The sequence below is a fragment of the Gymnogyps californianus genome, chromosome 2 (genome assembly GCF_018139145.2).
Source record: "Gymnogyps californianus isolate 813 chromosome 2, ASM1813914v2, whole genome shotgun sequence".
In the NCBI taxonomy this organism is placed as follows: Eukaryota; Metazoa; Chordata; class Aves; order Accipitriformes; family Cathartidae; genus Gymnogyps; species Gymnogyps californianus.
This window is the reverse complement of record NC_059472.1, coordinates 35603493-35621189: the sequence shown is the minus strand read 5'-3', so window position 1 is coordinate 35621189 and position 17697 is coordinate 35603493. Positions and strand designations below refer to the sequence as shown.

At 41.3% G+C, this 17697-nt stretch overlaps 1 protein-coding gene across 1 annotated transcript in view; it reads right to left on the bottom strand.

Moving 5' to 3' along the window:
- Positions 1 to 13467: 13467 nt before the first annotated feature.
- Positions 13468 to 17697, bottom strand: part of TRPA1 (transient receptor potential cation channel subfamily A member 1) — a 38125-nt gene continuing 33895 nt past the window's right edge. The window contains 3 exon segments of the mRNA XM_050891879.1: positions 13468 to 14566; positions 16528 to 16625; positions 17150 to 17260. Coding sequence (XP_050747836.1) covers positions 14335 to 14566; positions 16528 to 16625; positions 17150 to 17260 — 441 coding nt within the window. The 3' untranslated portion in view covers positions 13468 to 14334.

The following is a 17697-nucleotide window of genomic DNA, read 5'->3' as shown; positions in this document are numbered from 1 at the left end:
AAACTGTCTTATATTTAATTCTGATACCTAATTTTGATGAATCAGTGTTTTCTGATGAAAATACTCTTTCTGTAAAAAATCTTTTAAAATAATCCAATGAGCATGTGCTGATGTTTCCTTGCTTGTGTCAAACAGTTAAAAATAGTGGCCTCATGAAGATGCCGTGAAGTAGTGTCTACAAAGCGCTCTCAGCTTCCTGGGTGCTAAAGAAATGGAAAGCTGTATTTTTTTTAAGCATTATTTTATTTTTTTATAGGGAAAAAACCATAAGAATGGTGATTGCTATCTAAAAATATCTTTCAGGCTGCTAAACTGTCACTTGTTACAAATAAGCACACAATATATGTATCCTGATTAATTGAAACTCAGATTTTTATTTTTTGCACTAGGAAGTAAGAGTCTATTCCTACTGTCTTCTCTAGCAGATATCCAATTTACGTTTCTACTGAATATTGAGATGGGGAGAAGAGCATCCCAGGGTCAGTGGTATTGTCTTACATGGGTTGTAGTAGGGGGGTCTTTTATTGTGTTTGGTGAAATCCTTATATAAAGAGAGCAAACTTTTTTTTTTTTAATGGAAAAAGGAGAAAAATAGTAAACAAAAAGACTGCCACTGCTAGGAAATCAAAAATAGCCATTGTTGTGAGCCATGGTGACAGAGAAATATTCAAGTTGGTTTTAACTGCCCCTGGAAATAGCCACACCAAAATGGTGTGAGTGGGGGAGCTGGGTACGGAAGTCTTAGGTTTAGCCTGGTCAGGCACTACCTCAGCAGCCAAATCTCTAGTTAGGATAAATTTACAAAAGAAAGGGCAATTTATTAAGGGTCGGTTTCTACAGTTAGCAAAGACCCTCCAGCATGTTACGGGCTGATGCAGCAGGGGTGGGAGGATGGCTGACAGTCCAGTCACTAACTCGGCATCCACAATCAGCTGGCCGCTTACCCTGCCCTGCTACAGCCGCAGGAAGGGTAAACTGGCTTCTCTGGAGCCTGCTTTAACCTTCTGCGGGTGAACATTAACGTCTGAAGCTCCCTCCGAGCACAGCGAGGCTCTGTGTTGAGTGTCGCTGCTCCATGCAGGGACGGGGGACCTTTTGGCAGCCTGGAGCCTTGGCCAGAGTCAGAATAGCAGAAAAAGAAATTAAGGCGAATCTTAGTCTGCACTGACAACTGAATTAATTCAGGAGTTGTGAAGAACAGTCTACTGTTTTCTGTCCTTCCAGCCTTCTCGATCGGGACTTGCTTTCCGTTAGTCTACCCATCGTATTGAATATGCCTGAATCATCTTCAAGTTGCTGCCTACATTGAGCCACACCTGGAAGCTCACTTCAAGCTCTCTGAAGTAAAAATGGATCTTTCCTTTGCTTTCAATGATCTGTGGGACTTGCTGCCATGGTCATTATAATGCTGTCACTTCTATGCAGTTATTAATTAGCCTAACAGCAAAATATGAGGGGGGAATGAGGAATCACTGGCAGGTTTGAGGGCAGCTACACCATCCCTCCACTCCCATGGCTGTGAGCTATGCTACAAATGCTGCCAAGTGCCAACACGCGACATTAGAGAAAGGGCACCCACAAGGCTCTGCGATTCTGAAAGCCTCTCAGGAAACATCATGTGGCTTCGATTTGGGAAAGACCACACATGTTACAGTACTTGTGCCACCTGCTACATGTTTCTTGCCAGTCACTGCTTTGCTTTGCTTTGCTTTGCTGGTTCTGGTGTAGAAGGTGATCTTGAAAAACCTTCTTATTTTGATAACAACATCACAGTAATACATATTCTTCTCCTTATAAACATCCCAAGGGTGTATTGCAGGAAAAGCACAACCCACTGAACCAGAGAAAGCCAAACAGTTGGTAAAAGTTCAGTTTCTGCAGCAGGTTAGAAGTTTCCCAGCAGACTAGGGCAGCCACTTGGGCCAACATCATTTTTGGAAGTTATTTTTGTCCTGGAATCTATAACTCATGCTGCAGCACCTGTTGTTTGGTTTTCCCGGCTGCTGCTCTGCCGAGTGCACCCCACGAATGGAGCCAGGGAAGTCGGGGGTCCCCTCTGCAGCACTGGTTGTGCTTCACAGCCTGGTGTCTTCTGCTCGCGCTGGACGACCTGCTTGCTGCTGCTGCGTGCCAGGGAAGTGCTCAGGGAGAACGGCAATGCCCACGTGCCACCACAGGTGCCCTGGGAATAGCTTGTGCCATGTCACCGCTGACAAAAACTGAGCAAATCTCCTAGCCGCCCCCAGAAGGAGCCCAGCCAACTTAAATTACGGATAGGAGGGTGTTAACATAAGATGGATGCCACTAATGACAACACTAATGCTGCCACAACTAGGATGCCTTGTATCTTGCTTCCCTGGGAAAATGATCTTGCTGATAGAAACCAAGAAACAAGTGCTGTGCTAGCATGGAGGTCCTGGCAGTAAACAGAAGGTTGCTGTATTTTGAACAGCAAGGGACCATATACTCTACTCATGCTTTGAAACAAGTACAGGTTTGCTGCTCCGTCATCCAAGAATGTGCTTGGTGGGGGATTGTGTAACACAGGGCAAAACGTCACTGGTGGTTCTCCTCTGGATGTTTTCAGACACCCCACACATGGTCTGAAATCTGGCTTAATTTGCTGAAAGGTTTGCATGAACCTCTCAGGCGTTTCCAAAGTTTTATCAGGCTGGGAATGCCATACCTGAACTAAGGTGCAGCCACTCGTTTGTGTCCCCAGGCAGGGACCAGGATTGTCACCTGCAGTCAGTAGGCCCTTCAAGCATTTTCTAAACTCCTAGGCAATGTGACGGGTAATTGTGGCAGAAAAGCAGGGAAGACTCACTGCAAAAAACAGCCCTAATTAATAACTAAAAAATGGAGTATCTGAAATAAACTACCCTAAGGCTATCTCGTTCCATTTGAGTAAACCAGCAGAGCAGCAATATATCGCACTCTGTGGGGGTGCAGGTGAACAGCTGGACCTGGAGAGCACGGGCTCAGAGCAGGTTGCCTGGGCTGGGTGAGGCTCGAGTCCCATCGCAGCGGGGTGGCATTCAGTGTGACTGAACAAGAATTACCACCCACAGGTGAGATTCCCGAAGGAACGATCACGTGAGAGAAACTGAGATCTCATGGAAATCAATAGCGGATTTATCACTGGGGCCAGAATAACCAGGAGTATTCATTCCCCCTTTTCATCTGCTGTCATCTAATGCAGCACTGTTCAAATGCATACATCAGGGCAGACCAGGAGTTGGGATAACACAAAAGGATTGCGGGTGCTGGATCTAAGAACGACCAACCCTGCTTTAATTTTGCTTTAGTCTCACTGAAGCATTTCACCTTTCACGACCCTAACTATTCAGATACACTATAAAATAAACCAAATATCCAAGCTTAAATGATGTTTATTTTTATTTTCTTCAGCCTCTCTTGTTTCTCTTTAGGTACAGGTTTTAGCTATTTCTAAAGCCTAAGAGGAAAGAAATCCACAGGTCTAGAAAGGTATTATTACTTGATTTCATAATTCAAGAGTAAGCTCTTTACCAATCATTTGGTCTTTATTTAAAGGCTATTTTCTAAAGTAGGATCGTAGGCATTAAAAAGCAGACTTTTACATCAGAAAATATGCATGCTGGAGCTAGGATTCTATTGTTTATCTCTAGAGTCATTAATACATGTTTTGTAAGTTCCTCAGGAATAATTTGTGCATTGTTGTGTTTATTCAGATAAGTGGAGGACGCTTTTATGACTCTGCTGGAAAACAAAAAAAGCTCCCTGGTGACTCACAGTGCTTGTTGTGGGCTATTGGCTCCATCATTAATTCCCCCAGAACCCCTTGCCTTTTCTTTCACCAGTCAAACTTAAGAAGCTTTATAGCATTGATAATTTTGCTGTCCCAAACCCAGAGATCACAAGTGCCCTTTAAGCTAGCTTCTCTATAGCACCTTTCATGTTGTCTCCCCTCCTTTTAAGTTTGGCCATAATTGCCTACAGCCCCCAGGTTGGGTCAGCTATGCTTTATATTTGCACCTCCTCCTCCTCATCTTGCACTCACTACTCCACGCTGATCTTTCTTAGCCTCTTTGTCCATGTCTATAGACTGTATAGTTAAGAAAATAGTTATTTTAACAGTGCATGTTCACTTGCTCGTGCTTTCCAGAGAAACCCAGCTTGTGCACCTCAGGGGAAGCCTCAGCTGTGCCCTGGCCAGGAAGGGGTACTGAGGGGTGCATTCTCTGTGCCACCCTGTGCCTGACCTCTCCCTGTGGTGACATCCATCGTACAACTGATCTCAGGCAGAGAAGACATCATAGATCCACCTCAGCTGCTGCGAAGGCAGATGGGAAAGCAACAATTGGGTTTGGTATAATGGAGGAAAAGACACCGGGAACCAACAGGTCATGGGAGACTTCCCAGCTTCAGGCCACAGCTGATGCTGTGGCTTGGAGACAGCAGAGGTGTATTCCGGCAGTCACCTTCACTTTCTAAGGTACTTTTATAGCGTTTAGCAACGCATATTTCTGCCCTACCTTCCTGTAACAAGTTTTTGTGGGAAACACTTTCTTTCACTTCTCCAGCTGTTTTTCCTTGGTTGTAGCAGCCTGACTTTTGGATCGCCCTCAGTCCTTCACAAGATCCAGCCTGTCTGGTGGGCAGGAGGCTGTAGGTGCAGGCTTCTGATGTGGTCATCTGTCTCTGTTTCATCTGACGTAATTGTAGCATATATTTTTACACCCCCCCGTACTTATTTGCTTATGTTACAGAATAACAGAGACCTTTTCAAAGCAAAATATCATTTACTTGAGTCAGATGAAGGAATGAAGAGAGTAGTGAAATCTTTTGGCTAGTTTTATATATTAATGAAGAAACATGAAATAACTGAGGTTTTTTTACATGCTCAGAAAGAAAGTCTTACTGTAACTAGCAAGGGAACAAATTACAATGAAATGAAACCAGTCCACCTCTATTAATTATCAAAGTTTTTTGGGTTGAAGTTAAAGGCTGAAGTAATGCAGAACTCCCTAGCTTTTTCTTTGTGTGTGAAACTTGTTCACAAAGCAATACACATTTTACAGGACTATCAGCTAGCTTTCTTAAGGGAGAAATAGTCAGTGCCCAAACTTAGACCAGATATGGATTTGAAATGCTAATCCTAGGTCTCCTCAAAACCAAATGAGGTAAGCACACTCAGAGTATCCTACAAACTTACTAGAGCCCTCTGAGATTCAAGCTGTCGCCTTTTCTTCTGCTGCATACCGACAACAACCCGGCTAAAGTCCAACAAGAGGAGGCATCTCTCCCAGGTGGGCCCTTTGGGTGCCAGACTGCAGCCTGTCCCACACAGCTCAGGGGAGAGGTGGCCCTCTGCCCACTGACTACCTCTGCCTGGGGATGGGGGGCACACCATGACCCCGTGTACTGATTGCCACTCTCACAAGTATGAAATACCTGCCATCTATTTTTTATATATAATATTTGTAACCATATATAGTATATATGATACATATACTAAATAAAATATGTGTTATATGTAATATGTATGAATGTGGGTAAAAATAAAGACTATTTCATTATAAGGGTGTGGTGTATGATTACAGTCAGATGGTCAGATATAAACACATGCATACAGTAACCTACATTTTTGTTTAGGTCGAAGAAGTTGCCTCTGTTTCCTCCAGACAGCAAGCTAGTTTGCTTTCTGTCTGCATGAACCAGAGAGGCAATTTCTTAAAAGCTGTATGCTTGCACGGTGTCAGAGCAAGGATCGAACCCTTAGGCAACTCCGTCAACCCAAGGTGTTGCCCCTGCTGAATAGAGCAGTATCACTCTGAGGACAAATTTGCTTTTAGGTATCTATTTTGTCCAAGAGCATTTTAGAAATGCTGATGTCCTGTGGGCAAGGACAGACAAAGCCACCTCCTGGCCAGACACCAGACAAAACCACTAGCATAGTCCTTAACTTGACAATAAACAAAGTGAGGCCTCACAGTACATAAAACACCCTTGCAGACTGTCAAGGCCACAGGTAAACCTCAGTACATTTCTCTTTCTACACTAAAAGTTAAATTTCATATCAACAGTCGGCAACTGTATTACAAGTTCCTGTGCTGGAAAGCAATGGATGCAGTTTATTACTGTTCTGCTTTTGGTAGAGGCTGACCACGATGGTAACCAAAACAGCTTTGGGCCAATAGCAGGATGAAGGAACAGCATTCTCACATTTTATCTTTTTCTTCTCTAAGTGATACACATCCCATGTGTCTTAGTAAATGTGAGAAACGAGCCTGTGCTGAACGATAACAATGCTGGTTTTTGACTAGAACAAATACTTCTTTGGTTCCTCTTCATCACAGTCCCAGCAAGATCTGTCTTGAACATGCAAACACAGAATTTATCTTCTAGTTATTTATTTTTACAGAAGGAATTGCGTACGTAGATTCTACCTGTAACACCCTGGGTGCTGTACTTCAGCAGCGGCATAGACCAGAGGAGATGCTGACGTTTTCCAGAAGCAAAGCTGTTTCCCTCCTGCTCCTGTTACTACAGTGGAGCAGTCATATTAAGTATCTGAAATACTATATTCCTGTCATCACCATGGATATGTGAGAGCAAGATCCCATTGGAGAAAACTGGGGTTCTAGATGATAAGAACTCTCTGCATCCCAGCTTTTATCTAAAATACAATTTATATATAAATATATATATATAAAACTGTTACCTACAGATATCTTGCTCTCAGGACAACAAAATAAAGGTGGTGGTGCCTTCGCTGAGTACTCTACCCAAGCTGAAGACATGAATCCAACTCTGTCTTTTCCCTCTAACTTCGAATTTCTTCATTTTTGATGACCTGTTGGAATGTTGTTAGTAATCGTTGCCTGCTTCATTTTCTTTTCAGTTTAGGTGCTTGAAGGACTTACCCAGCTGTGTTTAGCATTTTTGTTCTTGTAGCTTTGCAGAGGCCTGGTGGGCACTGAAGACAGACGGAAGTGGCAGCAGATGCAGTGGGGGAAGAGGCTCAACACGGTGCAGGGCTCAGAGAAATGAGTGCTTCTGAGGGAACACTGCTGCAGTGCCAAAGCTGTGTTTGGAGGCTGATTGGTGCTAGTGCAAACTGGTGTCCCTGATTCTCAAATGCCTCAGATGCACTTTTTACACAAACTATTTCAGCCTAGGAAAGTGCAGTTGTCCCTTGCCTTGAGAATCCCTTCCCCTCGTTAGGGTGAAGCCACCGTACTTCAATTCTTCATGCATGCAAGATGTGGACACAACCTTCAAACTGAAATGAGGCAGACCAAATCCTTTGAAATACACATGCTCCTTTCCTCACAGCACAGTAAGAGTGCCAGTGGTAACTTTTAACTATGATTGCTTTCAGCTATTTAATGCAATTGTAATTATCCCACAGACTAGGAAAACATGCCAATAAATGTTAAAATTTGAGTCTGCAGGAAGTGAGTCAGCTCAAGTGATGAGAAATGACTCTGAAGTCCATTATGGCTATCTATCACTGTATCGCTTCCATGCTGCCTTGCTGAATCATTCCCACGAACATCGCCAGCTCCAGGGATTATCATCAGGACTGAGTCGAGAAGCATGCTTTCTGGTTTCAAAAGTCTAAATGATCTTAACTCTCCCTGTCCTCAATCTCACATGGCTGAATGCAGCTGAATTTGACATTCCTCTGAGCACCCTTGTTGTACTCAGACTGGCCCAGTGGTGTCTTGGGGCTTTCGATCCTTTTTAGTGTGATCACACTAATGTCAATGTTACTCCCAGTTTCTCTCCCTTAATTTTTCTCCAAGTTACTGGCCTGTTTGACCTTTCTATTTTTCTCAATCCCCAGTTTCCTGCTGCTGATTGATTTTCGACTGCAGTCACCTCTCTGGATAAATAAATATTAACAATACTACTACTCATTTCTGAAATGAATAGCTTTAAACTTTGCTCTGCTTTTGAAGCTGTGATTCCCAGTCATGAAATGACATAAAATGCATTGCTTCTCATCACTTGCATTACTTCCCATCTTCACTTCTAAACCAAGTCTTACCATTGCTGAGATTTCTCCCTGCCTGAGCTACTTGTTCAAGAGTCTGAAGCACCTGCTCTTCTGATTACTGTGACATTGTCTTGTTGCGTTTCTATAAGGATGCCAACATCTTTACCTAACAGGCTCAGATACAGTCGAGTGCCCTGTGCACAGACCAACCCATGCACAGGCTCACACGGAGCTCTCTTGCACTTCACGTGCCAGTACTGGTTTACACCTTGGCACCACCCAGTATCTGATCAGCCAGTATCTGATGTGTACTATGCTGCAGCCTAAGTGATTCCTTACATTGACAGGGTGGGGTAAAAGGGCATTAACCTAAGGGAAAATCTGACTCTGGTTTCTTCTCTTGGGTCCTGCAATATGGATTAAGGATGTTTTCTCATGTCCTTTTCTTTCTCTCACTACATGCTTTGCTTATGGGCATTTCATCTTACAAAACAAAAACCTAAGCAGTTAGGAGGACCACCACTTTGTTCATACAGATTTCTCTTCTTCCTCAATACATGTAGCCCCCAGGGGTTTTAAAACCTTCCTAGCTGATTTCAGCAGGGGTGTTCTCCTCTACCCATCCTCTATAATCCAATTTTTCATGTAGCAGGTACTGTCCGGAGATCTGAAGGGACGACATTTTGGTGTGAATCATTTTACAAAGCCACGTCTCCAGTATGTTACAGATAAGAAAATGGTATTATACAACAGAGTAAGGAGAATGCAAGGCTATTTCTCTGGAGACAAAATGTGAGTCAAAAAATGATGGAGGCTTACTTATAGAGTGGCTCTGTCTTTGTTCCAGCAGTGTAAGATCATATAAAGAACACAAATAAGCACACTAGACAGCTTGAAGCAAGTTATTTACTACCTACTGGGTTTTCCAGCCCTGACATAGTCTCACTCTAGTCCACTTCAAATTTGGGCACTTCAGGTTTTCTCATAAGGACGCATTTTATTGCTCTAGCTGATTTTAATTCACTTGGGCAAATTATTTTGCTAGTCAGTCCTTCTCAGCAAGAGTCTGATGCATTCACTAGAAAGCCAGGCATCTGGACGTTTGGTTTCAGCAAAGGATTGCCAACTTGTTTCAGACTGCCAGATCATACAGTAATGGCATTTCTTGTCCCAAATTGTGACCTTCCTGTGTGTCACACAGGTGAGGCACAAATCAACCCTCCCGGCAAGAACTCTTGGGGACACCCTGGTTTTGGTGGAAGGAGATGGAGCCATTGCCTGACCCACGCTGCCGTTCACTTTGAGGAGAAAACATTGCCAGAGCTGCTGAGCAGCAAGAAATGAGCCAGAGTATTTACCGTCACTATTAGAAATATTTGATATACAGTCCTGAGAAAGAGAAATGATGACCATGTATGCCTACAGAACTGTCTGTACCCTGAATGAAGAGCAGGTGGTATTTCCGTACAGATTAAAGGGAAGTGGGTGATGAAGATTGGATACAGGTATACACCCATGACAGTTTGCAGATACTATATTCACAGCCAAAGAATCAATTTCAATTGAATTTATCCATGTTAATTCCCATGTGTGAATTTAAAAATTCACGTGATGACACTTTCAGTTAACATATATGGACATATCTAACAGGATTGCTTCTAGAGGCTGCTGAAATGGTCCAGTGTCTTCACCTCAGTCTACACAATTCTTTTAAAACATAACTGTGATTTGTATTCCAATTGATACTACTTGTATTAAGTTTCTTAAGCTCTCTACTTCTCAGACTCTATTAAATATTTCTATCACATGACAATTAAATAATCTTAGTCTGATGATTTCCATAGAAAGTTAAATAACTAATTCAATGTTGCAATATTAGCTAATTATAAAATAGCTTCTTATCTGTCTTTCCATATAAAAATTGTTGACCAAAATTAGATTTTCTTTGCATATTAATTAACATACAGGTGGTTTAACTGTTTTCTATCCACTGTTATTTCTGTATCTGCTGAGAACTGCTCCCTCATGAAGCTGAAAGGCCAGGTTCTAACTTTGCATCTTTACCTTAAACTGCAGGAAACACCTTTTTTAAACGTCTCTCTTTCCCTCCAGGAATTGCCCAATTTTGGCTCTGTGTAGCACCATGAGACTCCTGCTCTGCAGGCACCCAAGGGTGGCTGAATTAACAGGCGCTCTCTATATCCCAATCACCATAAACTTTTCTTCTACCCTTGATTTGTATAGTCCTACTGTCACCGCAATGGCAAATGACCAGTTCCCTTGCCAATCTGTCCTGACGGCCACGGTAGCCTGAGAATGCATACCAAACCTAGGAGCAACTACCTAAAACAATGTATTGATAGATACTAATATCTATTCAACTACTTATTTGCGTGCAAACTACCCAGTAAGCAATGTATATTTGGCAATTTTTCCTTAAATCCTTAAATGTGTTTACCTTTATAAATAGTGTTATGACACACTGTGGAGTTTGTCAAGAAGCATTTGCATTGCCAAAATCACTTCTGTATGCGATGACGTGCATTGGCTTCTTAATCATGAGCCAATACTGGATTTAGACCCACATTGGATGTCCAAGCTGTCCAGTCACACTAGTTTGTGGAAGAGCAGTTGCTAAGAATTTTAAAGGGCTGTGAACCTGCTATGGCTAAGTCACAGAAAATAAAATAAAACAAAACCATGCAAGCAAACTATGCAATGGCGTTAGGGTCAGCTTTGGATGTGTATGTGGGAAGGGTGGATATGGTCATTCATATTTTCCACCATAATGACAGCTGCTAAATGAATGAAAGAAGCAAAGCCTGACAAAAAAAAAATAAAAAAAGGAAAATGTTTCTCAAATTGTAAGTTAAATGCTCAGAAAAGCTGAGAGGCTGCTGTGTATAACTGTCTTGGAGTTCTGTTTAAAGAGTCTTGAAAGGCTCAAACTTTAAAACTATGAATGCTGACTACTTTGGTTCTGCTGTAGCCATACTGCTGTTCCTCTTCACTTAAAACTATGCATTTAGGCCCAATTTACTAATTCAAAAATGTTACCACTCACTGCCATCTAGTGTTAATAGAACAGATTGTCAGGAATTTAAAATTACTTTTCTGCCTTTAAGGATTAAAAAAAATCTACATTTTTCAAGTTTGGCCTTATCCTGAGACCCTGGACATTGCTGTTTCCACTGACAGAGGGAGCTGCAGATGCACAGTAGCTCACAAAATCCGAACAGTCTATTCACAGGAATAGATCTGAGTTTAGAGGCCACAACGCAATTTCAAAGACTACAGTTACCTTCAATTTTACTTTCTTGATTCTGACTCTGCTTACTGGTTCTCTCCCTGTTTCACTGTGTCATACCAGACTCGGCCCTGAAGCAGAACCCACAGGTGCTACTCCTGCAGCCTGCAGGGCAGATACGGCGTGCTTTGCAGCACACGTTCCTCATCCCCTCCTTGTCAAGAGAAAACTGGAGACACTGTTATGCTCCACTATCTATGCAATGCATTTCTTTCCACCTGGATAAGTGAGAGTGATGGTACACACCAGATCTCAACAGCACAGTTAGAATGTGATCCAGAGGCAGACTTAAGGACGGGGCCTCTGGGGCACCCAGGAGTACATCTGTGGACACAGTCACACAGCAGTGTGTATGTCCATGCCCCCAATTTGCTGTTTGTATGGAGTAGCCAAGTGCTTATTTTCTGCCTCAAACTCTTAACTAAACTATTACAATCTGTACTGTGTTTGTGTGGCAAGGTTTTGGTAGCATGGGGGGCTACGGGGGTGGCTTCTGTGAGAAGCTGCCAGAAGCTTTCCCTATGTCCGATAGAGCCAATGCCAGCCGGCTCCAAGATGGACCCGCCGCTGGCCAAGGCCGAGCCCATCAGTGACGGTGGTAGCGCCTCTGGGATAACATATTTAAGAAGGGGAAAAAGTTGCTGCATGACAGCAACTGCAGACAGAGAGAGGAGTGAGAATATGTGAGAGGAACAACTCTGCAGGCACCAAGGTCAGTGAAGAAGGAGGGGGAGGAGGTGCTCCAGGCGCCGGAGCAGAGAGATTCCCCTGCAGCCTGTGGTGAAGACCATGGTGAGGCAGGCTGTCCCCCTGCAGCCCATGGAGGTCCATGGTGGAGCAGATATCCACCTGCAGCCCGTGGAGGACCCCACACCAGAGCAGGTGGATGCCCAAAGGAGGCTGTGACCCCATGGGAAGCCCGCGCTGGAGCAGGCTCCTGGCAAGACCTGTGGACATGTGGAAAGAGAGGAGCCCACACTGAAGCAGGTTTGCTGGCAGGACTTGTGGCCCTGTGGGGGACCCACGCTGGAGCAGTCTGTTCCTGAAGGACTGCACCCCATGGAAGGGACTCATGCTGGAGCAATTTGTGAAGAACTGCAGCCTGTGGGAAGGACTCATGTTGGAGAAGTTCGTGGAGGACTGTCTCTCATTGTAGGGACCCTACGCTGGAGCAGGGCAAGAGTGTGAGGAGTCCTCCCCCTGAGGAGGAAGGAGCAGCAGAAATAACGTGTGATGAACTGACTGCAACCCCCATTTCCCATCCCCCTGCGCTGCTGGGGAGTAAAGTTAAGCCCAGGAAGATGGGAGGGGTGGGGGGAAGGTGTTTTAAGATTTGGTTTTATTTCTCATTTTCCTACTCTGATTTGACTGGTAATAAATTAAATTAATTTTTTCCCCGAGTTGAGTCTGTTTTGCCCGTGACGGTAATTGCTGAGTGATCTCCCTGTCCTTATCTCGACCCACGAGCCTTTCGTTTTATTTTCTCTCCCCTGTCCAGTTGAGGAGGGGAGTGATAGAGCGGCTTTGGTGGGCACCTGGTGTCCAGCCAGGGTCAACCCACCACACAGTGACACTTAAATGCAAAATGCCAGTGCAGATTCTGGGAGGCAAACCCAGAACAGAACTTCAGTTTTAACAGCAGACGTCTTCAGTTACAACTGGCGTGGATTTATGCCACAGGATTCAAAAGTATCAATGAATCTTGCTAGTGAAGAGAAACAAATTCCAAATGCTTCCTGAATCTCTACAGATGCCACCCACCATTTGATATTAAGCAACTGTTCACCTTAGTAAGTGTAGCAGAATAGGGAAAACCAGTGATAACCTCCTCCTTTCTCTGTTGTACCAGGCAAGGATTTGAAGTCTCAAAGCCGGGATAAAGCAGCTGGGTGAAAAAGCATTTTCCCTACTGAACTGCGTGTCATCCATGGCAATTTTAAGGCACAGGTCTCACTAATTTACAGTGCATCTTCCTGTGTTTTCTGAAGATTGTACAAGTTCTGTACGGTGTGAATTACCTTCTGGTGGTTACCTTTTAAATAAACAGGAATCATAATTGTTCTTTACATGAAGAATTAACATATATTAAGTTCTTAAAGAAAATGTCTGAATTCAAAAGCAGACCAGAGAGCGTTACAACCACATCTAGTTTATAGCTATAATAAGTTTATTAGCACTGTTTTTGAAACAAATATATTCAGGTACTTAAACACAGTTTAATTCATGTTTATTTCCACATTTGATATATTACTGTATATTACATAGTGCACTGAATATCCAGTAAATAAATAATAAAACCAAAGTGCAGATTAAAGTAGCAAGGTCAGTTTTAGGTTACCGGGAAGGCCAAAATCACATTAGCAGTATAAGGACAGCAAGTTGTAAATGACTAATATTTAACATGTCATTCTATCATTGCTATATGCATGCTAGTACAAATGATCCCTCTGAGAATTGCATATAGTTATCTACAAAAGAAAACAGTCCTACCCTTACGTTACATTTTCGTGATCTTTTTATTTCTTACCTTTCAGGCCTGATCCTGCAGTCCTTACTCAGCAAAACTTCCAACGCAATCTGTCAGGTTAGTTTCTTACTTTTTCTTTAAGCTACATAAAGCCCATTGGCTCTCTCAAAACAGCTGAATACTAAATGATTAGAGTTTGAATTTCTAAAAATTCAGAAATCCTAAAAATATTCCTAACAGAAAGTAATGTAATCAAGTACAGATCTGAGTATTAGGGCCAAATCCAGGAACAGATCTAGGCAGAAGCCTTGGGAACTATCAGGACAGCAAGGTTGGCATCTGGTGAGTTAGGCACTTTCCTGATTAGCCAGCCACTTTTAGGATCACGGTTTTGGATGTAGACATCTTCAGTCTCCTTAAATACTGTTTCGAGCACCTGCATCCTTTTTTTGGATCTGGCCTTTTTTTATACTTGAATACATGACGTATCACATGAACATTATGCACAGACAATAAGAGAAGTGACCCTAAAGTAAAGCAAAATGATAATACAACATGATATCATAGCCATGTCTAGAAGAAGCTATTGTTCTTTTCTGTGCTTGGGTTAGGCACATTTGTTTTAACAGCTTTTAACACTGTATCCCATTTACTATTCTTATGCTCTAACTGCCTTTTCCTAAACTTGTGCTGAAATAAATCATTGCTGTCTTCATCCTCAGCCTCTGACACTATCTCCATTTTCTGGATAATCAATTTAATGAGGTCATGTTGCTTTTCCAACAGTGTTGATATATCTTTGAGCCTAAAAAAAACAAAAAAGAAAAAAATATACATACAGTAGGCTTTGTCATTTGGTTTCAAAGGACATTTTAGTCATTAAAATTACAGATGCAAAAGACCTGACAGTCTTCAACTTCACCCTTCTGCTAACAAAGAATATTATCTGGAGTACATTTAATTTTTCAAGCTGTGGTACTTCTCCAGGTTTCAGGAAATATAGGATCAAAGAACAAATTCCTGGTTCTTGAGAAAAGCAACTTTTACTACATACTTAAGGTAAGAGCAACTTCACTCTCAAAATAAAATTCTGAAATGATGAAAGTTCTATCAAAAGTTTTTCCTATTGACTGAAGTAGCCTGGCAAGAAAAAAGGGCCAGATTTGCAATGGCAATTAAGCATCCACAACCATCTAGTGAACTTCACAGCTACTTTAACAGCATATGAGAGATACTGATGAGGCACTTACTGATCTCTTTTAAAGTGCTATCCAAAGTGCAATTGATACAAATAAAGAGTTAACATCAGTTAGTATCACGCATACAGAACACAATATTTGTTATCTTTTAAGAAACAATGAAAGAAATAGGAAACGTGTCTAGAAACTGTCTTCATAAAACTACCAAAGAGGCTTTTTCAAAATCTACTTTTTAGAACGTCTAGACTCACAAAATTGCAGCGTGAAATATACATTGTGACTGAAAAGGTTCTCTGTGAAGAACAGTTAGGGGCTTCTTTAGATGAAGTTGCCCTTTTTTTTTTCCTTTTACAAAAAAGTAAGTACGTTTTAAAATATGTGAAAACAGCAAGAATTAAAATAGTGCAGCAATTAGCTAACATTAATATAAGCAAAAAAAAATCCCACCCCAATTCAAAAACCAAAAACATACACTCAGCACTGATTGCCACTAGCTTCAGTAGGAACGGAACTGTGTTTTGAACTCTGACAATAAAAACATACTGGCAACATAGTAAAACAAAGTTTGCAGCCAATATTTTCAGAGCAGTAAATATAACTTTCCATAGTCAAATGGCCACAAGTTATTCTATTCCAAATAATTTTATAATTTTATAAAATGATAGTTTTCTTCCTTCTCTGTAGGGGAGGGGAAAAAAAAAAAAAGAGTATGTGCTATGCTGATTCCTAATATATTGATGTAGTATGGATTTGAAGAAAGACTTGTTAAATTCCATGGTTTGCCTACATCTGTAGGGTGTATTCTCACCCTTTCAACTCTTGCTGAGTCCTTCATGCAAAAAAAATACTTAATCAGAATCTGTGCAGGGAGACAAAAATTTAGTAGATTAAAAAAAAAAAAAGGGAGAAAGAAAAAAAAGAGAGGAAAAAAGACCAGGGGAGAGTGAGACAGAGTGAGAATGAACAGATTTTCCTAGCTGTACATTCACAGAAGGCTTTTCTGAAACCTTTCTTACAGATATATTGGTACGATGAGTAAGAAAAGTAAGTACAGAGAATTCCTTCCAAGGCTTTGGGAAACAGATGATTTGTTCAAAGGAGAACCAGGACACCAATCCATTTTTGGTGAAACAATCTGAAGCAGATTTACCATCCGGCCAGTGGAAAGTCAGTTACAGATTGTGTATATTTGCAAACCAATTGGAATTACATCAATTGTGAGTTTAAAATAACCCCTGAAAACCTCCATACACAAACCTCTAATTCCGAAATGAAAATGCATTTTCCCCATTACTTCAGTTTACTTTAATGAGCAAACAAGCCTGTCTTCTTTCTCTGCCATGGGATAAAAATATTTCTCTAACACACAAGTACTTTGAAGGTAAATACATTATAGAATATAAAATACTAAGTTACCATAGTGAGGGAGCTTACTTAAGGACACTAGATACATTGAATTTTACTTTTTAGGTACAGTGTGGAGCTTTAGAACACTTTTTAAAATAAGAGTATATTTGTAATATTGGTTCTACTTATTTTTACAGCAGTAAAGTAACACAACGAATACCTGTATTTCTGCTTCAGAACTTCCAGTTCTAATGTTGTATCAGTGCTCTGTGCATCCGTGGTAGAGTCCTCACACCCAAAGCAATACTGGAACACGCTCTAAACAAAACATGGAACCAAAATGAAATCAGATATTATAGTCTGACAACAGATTAAAAATCCCAAATAAGTGAATGGTAACAGTCTCCACACAGTGTTAAAGTTGAAAAGAGTTTCTGTTATGAAGTTATTTTTTGTATATCAAACATTTGTTTTGCAAAAGTTGTTTAATCAGAAAATTCAGTCTACCAACAACAGCTGAAATGAAAAGTAAACAAATAAAAGAAGAAATGCCAAAAGGGAGTAATTCTATTTTCTGTCTGATAACTTTTGCAGCTTCTCTCACTTAATAAAGTCACAGATATTCTGAGAATTCAAACACTAATTATATCTGAATAAGTTAGGCTGCACTCAAACTGATTTATCATTTTCACTGAAGATTGTCAAGGTCTAATCACGATTCCACTGATGTCAGTTAATGATTGAGTCTTATTAATGCAATGTTCCTAGCAATCTGTGTACAAAGTAAGTCGATCATATCACATTTTAGTAAGAATTCTTTAGTCTAAGATTCACCATCTTACCATAAATCCACAGTATCTTGGCCTGTTGGGATATACAGTGATTGATTCCTGGTCCACCCGACTTAAGAACCAAAATGGTAGCTTCTTCTCTAAGTTGGTGTGAAGATTAACCTAAATGTAGTTTTGCATTTAGAATAAGATATACTCTCTTAAGATAAAGACATATTACCATGTGAAAATAACCATCGTGCCATTATATTCAAATCACTATTACTAGATGTCAAGTCTCAGAGGATATCTACGCTGCAAACAATGGTATAATATTTGAACAGTCCAGCCCAGACACTAAAACCATCTAGTCATAGTAGTATTGAGTATCTTAGCAGAATTAATTATTCCACATAGATGCGCACTCTTATAACTAAAATGGTTCCAAAACTGAGTTAGCTCTTGTGTAATGGCTTGAATAGCTCCTTAGTCCACTGTGGGTTGCAGTATAGAATTACAGGGCAGAAATGTTCAAAAGACAGAATGCCTATCATAGCCATGATAGGTTTTAAGACCAAATAATAATGGGAAAGAGAGTCATCCTTCTCTTTTTAATTGCG